This window comes from Rhinoderma darwinii, chromosome 11 (genome assembly GCF_050947455.1).
Source record: "Rhinoderma darwinii isolate aRhiDar2 chromosome 11, aRhiDar2.hap1, whole genome shotgun sequence".
Lineage (NCBI taxonomy): Eukaryota > Metazoa > Chordata > Amphibia > Anura > Rhinodermatidae > Rhinoderma > Rhinoderma darwinii.
The window spans coordinates 16,196,955-16,204,466 of record NC_134697.1 but is presented as its reverse complement, the minus strand read 5'-3'; the positions used below and the strand labels follow the sequence as shown (position 1 = coordinate 16,204,466).

Sequence of the window (7,512 nt, the reverse complement as noted above, 5' to 3'; positions counted from 1 at the left end):
TAGTACAGGCTAGGAGCACTGTGACCACTGTTTCACTGGATGTCATGCGTGTGCCTACATGACTCCCACAGAACCCCCCTAAAGGATCACTGGCCAGTGAATGTAATGTACATGATCAGAAAAAATACATAAAGTTTAATGGAAAAAGATGTATACATCATATATAGCAACAATAGCAGCAAAAGACATCAAAACAACCATACCAGTCTAATCACTAAATTCGGTAGCCTTGACAAGGAAATACTTTAAAAGAATTGGTGTCAACTGACTCTTCATGAAGAAATCCATAAAATAGTGGGTGTTAAACCCAAGTTTGGTGGCCAAAAGAGCACCCAACCTTGGGGATTTACTCAATAACGAATTTAAAAGATAAAACGCAATCAAATACCACTTGGCTGTTTAAAGAGTAACTAAACATTTGACAAACTTCCGACATGTCATAGATACACGTCAGAAGTTTTGATTGGTGGGTGTCCGAGCACTGAGACACTCACTAATCGCTAAAACTAAATGGCAGAAGCTCTCGTGTGAGCGCTCAGCCGCTTCGTTTCTGTTCGGCTTTTTCTGGAGATCAATGTATCGGTGTACGGGCTCAAAGACTTTCTATTGAGCCCGTACCCCGATACATTGATTTCCATAAAAAGCCAAACAGACACGAAGCAGCTGAGCGCTCACACGAGCGCTTCTGCTTCTTCGTTTTAGCGATAGGTGGGGGTCTCACTATGACATGTCAGAAGTTTGTCGAACGATTAGTTACCCTTTAAAAGTGGAAACTGCTCAATGTGCAGATTTGACTTCAAATCTACTTTTTTGGATTCATCTGGAAAAAAAAATAAAAAGACCTTTTCTGTGAAATCTTTGCTTAACCACTTCATTACTGCAGGGTTTACCCCCCTACATTACCGAGCCTATTGTGGCCGAATGTTTTTGCATCACTGCATTCAGAGAGCCAATAACTTTTTTTATCTTTGCATCATCTAAGTCGTATGTGGGCTTGTTTTTTGCAGGATGAGTTATATTTTTTTTAATAGCACCATTTTCAGGGAAGATATAAATGTATTAGCTTTTATTTAAAAAAAAAAAAAACGAATTTAAAGGAGGAATTGGAAAATAAAATAAATTTTGCCATAGTTTTTCTCATTTTTTTTACTTCGGTCAACCGTGCCTATTGAATAACTGGTTCATTTTATTACATGGGTAGTTATAATTGCAGCGATACTATATATGTGTCTTTTTTTTCACCACCTATTGAAAAAAATAATTACTTTGCATGGAATAAAATGTTTTTATTTAGTTTTACTTTTTTGTAATAAACTTTATTCAAATCAATTGTTTTTATTTTGTCCCTCTAGGGGACTTCAAAATGTGATTTTCTGATCGATATTACAATGCTTTGGTATACTCCGTATACCAAAGCATTATTGTCTGTCAGTGATAAACGGACAGGCAATCTATTAAGCCGTGCTTCTAACCTAATAGGCATATAGCTATGGCAGCCCTGGGGCTTTTACAACCCATCGGCACCACGCAATTGCGTCACGGGTGTGCTAATGGGATGACAGGGGGAGCCCCCTCACTCTGTCTAACCCCCTAGATGCCGCATCCGCTATTGACCGCAGCATCTAGGGAGTTAATGGAGTAGCAGTGCTCCAAGGTCTGCCCTGTGACCACTGCTGCTAGATTTTCAAAACATGAGGGCAAAGTCACATGATCCCTGCATACATTGTCTGTCACTCAGGCCCCACCCAGATGATGACATCATCAGTACCTAGAACAGTTAGTGACATCACAATACCACTGACATCACAATGCCCTGTCCAGCCCTACATAATGTGAAGGATGTGCTGGGGACAGTTGAGGGTTTTGAAGAAGGAGATGATTATGATGATGATGATGGATGTGAGAGTTTTGCTGCTAATTTTGCTGACTGTCGCCCCATGTGATGTAGAAGGTCTGGTCACTAGAAGAACAGCAGGTAATGTGCATTTACACAGGGGGGGGGGGGGTTCTGTTACTAGAGATCGGTGGCGCTACATAGGCGCTGCCTATCTTTTCCTGTCTGTCTCACATGGCTTTTGCAGGAAGTTTCTTTCTTCTGTGCCCGCTAATGATTGACATGTAATACTCCCTCTCACTTTAAGAGCTGTATTGTGTATTATACAGAACTGAGCCACAGCTACAGACCTTATTTATTTGTACGCACTGACTTAATGTAATAAACCGTCAGAACAGGAGGGAAATTTGTGCTGCTGCTGTATTTACCTCACAGAGGATTGTCTGCACGGAATACAACTGTAACAAACCCTCAGCTTTGAGACATATTAGGTTCATACAGGTTTTCAGCCTCTGAATGTAAGCAAGAATGGTCCCATTCACTGCCAACAAGCAGAGATCTTGAAAAACATATTAGAAAGTTGCAGAATTATATAACTATTGCGATTTATATAAAACCAAGAAAAACATGAGCAGTCACATAATCCCTGCATGCACTGCCCTTCACTCAGGCCCTGCCCAGATTACATTATCAGAACACTGGATTACATTATCAGAACGGGGGGGCTTTGTTACTAAGTATAATGCAATGATCTGCAAAGGTGGTCTCGAACTTGAGACTATCCAACTGTTGTGAAACTACAATTCCCTTCATGTTTACAATGTCCTTGTCTGGTATACTGTATGTAACGTCTCACTATTATTTATTATTCATTTCTGGACAGTGACCACCCCTACCGTGCCCCTGCCAGCTGCCACCCTGGAGGAAATCCTTGGTTACACCGCTGTGGCAGTAATTGACACCTTCCTGTTCGCTGTGATTGGGGCCCTGATATATTTTATCTACAAATTGCACCAATTCGTACGTCAGGACCCAGCAGAGGGCGAGCTAAAGGAAGTTGTTGTGGAGAAGCCGGCTGCTCCAAAGAAAGAGCCGATTGTAAAAATCACAGCTTCGAGCGAGGATCTAAAAAACAATGTGGCCCACATACCAGCTGCCCCGAAGCTAGAGCCGAGTGTATTTATGACTGCACTAAATAGATTCCTAAAGAAATGCTGTGGTAAAAACAACAGTTACAAATTGCACCAAGAGCCAATGGAGGATGAGCTGAAGGAAGTTGTTGTGGAAAAGCCGACTGCAAATACCAGCTCACCAAAGGAAAAGCTAAAAGATGATGTGGCCCAGATACCAGCTGCTCCGAAGCTAGAGCCGAGTGCATTTATGACCGCACCAAAGAAAGATTTAAAAACCGATGTGGTCCAGATACCAGCTGCTCCGAAGCTAGACCTGAGTGCATTAACTACCGCACCAAAGAAAGATTTAAAAAAAGATGTGGCTCAGATACCGGCTGCTCCGAAGCTAGACCGGAGTGCATTTATGACCGCACCAAAGAAAGATTTAAAAACCGATGTGGTCCAGATACCAGCTGCTCCGAAGCTAGAGCTGAGTGCATTTACCACCGCACCAAAGAAAAACCTAAAAATCGATGTGGCTCAGATACCAACTGCTCCTAAGCTAGAGCCAAGTGCATTTACCACTGCACCAAAGAAAAACCTAAAAATCGATGTGGCTCAGATACCAACTGCTCCTAAGCTAGAGCCGAGTGCATTTACCACTGCACCAAAGAAAAATCAAAAAATCGATGTGGCTCAGATACCAGTTGCTCCAAAGCTAGAGCCGTGCGCATTTATGACCGCACCAAAGAAAGATCTAAAAGACGATGTGGCTCGGATACCAGCTGCTCCAAAACTAGAGCCGAGTGCATTTATGACCGCACCGAAGAAAGATCTAAAAGACGATGTGGCTCAGATACCAGCTGCTCCAAAACTAGAGCTGAGTGCATTTATGACCGCACCAAAGAAAGATCTAAAAGACGATGTGGCTCAGATACCAGCTGCTCCAAAACTAGAGCTGAGTGCATTTATGACCGCACCAAAAAAAGATTTAAAAACCGATGTGGTCCAGATACCAGCTGCTCCGAAGCTAGAGCTTAGTGCATTTACCACCGCACCAAAGAAAAATCTAAAAATCGATGTGGCTCAGATACCAGCTGCTCCAAAGCTAGAGCCGTGCGCATTTATGACCGCACCAAAGAAAGATATTAAAAATGATGTGGCTCAGATACCAGCTGCTCCAAAACTAGAGCCGAGTGCATTTATGACCGCACCGAAGAAAGAGATTAAAAATGATATGGCCCAGATACCAACTGCTCCGAAGTTAGAGTTGAGTGCATTTGCCACTGCATCGAAAAAAGACCTAACAAACGAGGCCCAAAAAGCAGATGCTGCTGTGAAAGAGCAAAGTGCAACAACCACCGCACAGAACGCAGATCTGGAGAACGTTGTGGCCCAGGAACCAGTTGTCTGGAGGGAAATACCAAAGCTGGAGCACACTGCATTTATGAACACACTGAGTGAACTGCTAAAGAAACGCTGTGGTCAATAAATCAGATTGTAGGTGGGCCACTGGGAGATGTGTGATCAACTATAAGATAAAAGGTGACCACAATACCACCATAGAAAAGTGATCATCTTTCACTACAAGGAATGGGACACCAAAGCCATCGGATGTCTACAGTGCCTGGATCCGGTCATCAGATTTGAGCAACGCTGCTGGGCTGGAAAAACGTCCTAAAATATTTAACTTCACATTGACGGACATCTTTGTTCCAGCTTGTTGATGGCTTTGGATGCCTGTAATAAAACTGGCTGCATTTTAAAAATTTGTGTCTGATTTATTGAATTATTAGGACCTTTTGCAGATGTGGGATTATAATTATAATATTTTCAGAGGTTACATTACATGCTGCTGATAAATTTAAATCAATAACCACAATTTGGTGAATAGAGGGGCATGTCGCGATTACAAAAGGGGGGGGGGTAAGTACAGATGAAGCCGTCTTTATCTTGACTTTTAACGCATTAAGTACACAACGGCAAGATCCTTTATCTTGACTTTTTCAATGGCTTTTGTTGTGTGATATCACGTTGCAGCAATTTCTCAGGGTCAAGATAAAACTTGGCTACTTCTGTATTGGCTTTTTTTTTCAGCACGGTTTCTGCCCGAAAATCTGAACCACAATTTTGTGCAGTTTTTCTGCCGGAATTCCCTGCGGGTTCTAGGACATATGCGTTGCATGCTGTTATGCAGCGTATCCGCCCTGTGCGAACATACCCTATTAGTCAGGGAAACTACTCAAAGTCCTATAGCAAAATTTATGTTGGTCAACCAACATACAAAGTTTTGCTAAATGTGCAATTTTTTTTTTAAAGTGAACCTTAACATTTTAATATCCTGTTATTCTGTGCCGATTAATATCTTCATATTTCTTTATAGTAGTCCGAGCGCCTACTGCGCTAATGATTCCATCAAAACGACAGCAACTGTGATAGACTAAGGACTGCAAAAAGCAAGAAAAAAAAAAAAAGGCAGGCCCGACAATTTCAGCAGGAGGGGAGGTGGATGAAGAGCGATCAAATTCAAGCCCTGGCGGACCCTGTCCCCTTCTCGACATGGCAGGTGAACCAGTTGCGACATTTCCTAACGTCCCTAGAAAATCCTGGAGAGCAATTGCGAGACTGCTCCGCGTTTGAACTCTTGTGCACAGACACAGGCACGATCCGACATGCTTTATCCAGAATCTATGCGTTCTTGATCTCTCCCACCAACCTGCCGCCACCTCCGTATTTGCTCAGCTGGGAGAGGGATCTGGGCGAAACATTTACACCTGAACAACAACACCGTATGTTCGCCATGACACATAAGTCCTCCATGGCCAGTAGATTCCAAGAGGAAGGGTTTAAGATATTGTCCCGTTGGTACAGGGTGCCTTCCAGATTGCATGCTATGATCCCGGCGGTCTCGCCATTATGCTGGAGATGTGGGGACCATATGGGTACGATCCTGCATATTTTCTGGGACTGCCCACTCCTGACTGGGTTCTGGTCCGAGGTGTGGCGCATTTCCTCAAAGTTTACGGATTACCCTCTGCCGAAATCCCCGGGCCTTTTCCGGCTTCATCTGTGTGAGGTCCCACTGCCAGTGTATAGACGTTTGGTAATTAGACACCTGGTAAACGCGGCTAGGGCATGTGTTCCTGCACTGTGGAGACAGTCCTGTCCGCCGACGGTGGGCATGTGGTTCAGCAAGATCCAGGAAATCATGAGAATGGAGGACCTCACGGCATCAATGAAGGGGACTCATGCCTCCTTCCTAAAAACATGGCGTGAATGGATTCGTTTCCAAACCACCGAGGAATATAAAATCATCATGGCCTCGTGAATTCCTGTCCAGACCCGGAGTGTCAGGTCAGCTCCCCCCACTTCCCTTCTTGTTTTCTCACTCCCCATTTTCTATTCTTTCTTTCCTTACTAAGTGGCCTCTCCTTCTTTGCTCTCTTTAATGCTCTTAAGCACATATAGGACATACCATGCACGGCTGCGGGTTTAGGGTGCATATCGGAGTTTTCTTACATAAGTGTTTTCAGTGACATGGTACTCTCAGGTGAACTCATGTGTTGATGTGAGGTTGATAACTGTTCTGTGATCTGTTGCATGATTTTCAATGCCATTTTTGCACTATGTTGTGTATATTATTTGTACGATTTGTGATATAAAATAACAAAATGACAAATAAAAGAATTAAAAAAAAAAACAAAAAAACAGGGAGGAACATAAGCGCTAAGTAATGGAAGGGACATTGGTGATACATTAAAAGAAGTTGTCCACTTTTAGCAAATGAATGTTATTTTTTTGTATAATTAATAGTTATACAATTTTCCAATAAAACTTCTGTATTAATTCCGCACGGTTTTTAAGATCTCTGCTTGTTGTTATTCAGTAGGAACTTTCATTGTTTACTTCCAGTGGATAAAATTTTGTCCATGGTCACGTGATGGACACACTGGTGCAGAGCACGTTACATGGTCATGTGATGGACGCACGAGTGCTGGGATCGTTACAGTATGTGTATCAGAACTGTGTCTTCTAACGATCCCAGGGCCCGTTTGTCCATCACATGACCCTGTACAGAATTTTTAGGGCATCCAACCAATTAGGGAGGGTCAGTCTGACTGTAAGCTCAACTGGGTGTGAAAAGTTCAAGGCTGAGCAGCTGCAGGGCTTGGTGTTCCCCCCCCCCCCCCCACCACCTCTTTTCTCTTGTACTAATGTACATAAAGAACAATAGCGGTCTCCCCTCTGTCCCAAAACGAATATGGTACTGGCCATATTGTGGCCAATAGAAAGTCGCTGTGGCTGTGTGTTCTGCCCACTAGCAAAGGGCTTATATGGCTCATGCCCATTATGGTCTTCCTCTTTCTGAGAAACTTGGAAGCGAGTTTGGATTATCCCCTACCCTGTCCAGAGAGAGCTTTCCCATGGCATCCGCCGATGAGAAACTTATTGAGGCTCTCAGGTCTCGTATATTAGCCGGAGGGGAGGACTAGCTAAATCAGTTCCTTGCAGAACTCGCCTCCTCTCACACCTCTGCTCCCCTACGGTCAGAGGAAATTAGTAACG

General features: G+C 43.4%; 1 protein-coding gene across 1 annotated transcript; it reads left to right on the top strand.

The window, feature by feature from the left end:
- The first annotated feature begins 1,870 nt into the window (after positions 1 to 1,870).
- Positions 1,871 to 4,715, top strand: LOC142663611 (uncharacterized). The gene is made up of 2 exons (XM_075842364.1): positions 1,871 to 1,975; positions 2,718 to 4,715. The coding sequence occupies exons 1-2, from the start codon at positions 1,876 to 1,878 to the stop codon at positions 4,436 to 4,438; spliced, it is 1,821 nt and encodes a 606-aa protein (XP_075698479.1). The 5' UTR covers positions 1,871 to 1,875; the 3' UTR covers positions 4,439 to 4,715.
- Positions 4,716 to 7,512: the final 2,797 nt, after the last annotated feature.

Coding starts and splice junctions, on each gene's coding strand:
- LOC142663611 (XM_075842364.1), top strand. CDS start 1,876: ATGATTATGATGATGATGATGGATGTGAGAGTTTTGCTGCTAATTTTG. Junction 1,976..2,717: donor GGTCACTAGAAGAACAGCAG/GTAATGTGCATT, acceptor ATTTCTGGACAG/TGACCACCCCTACCGTGCCC.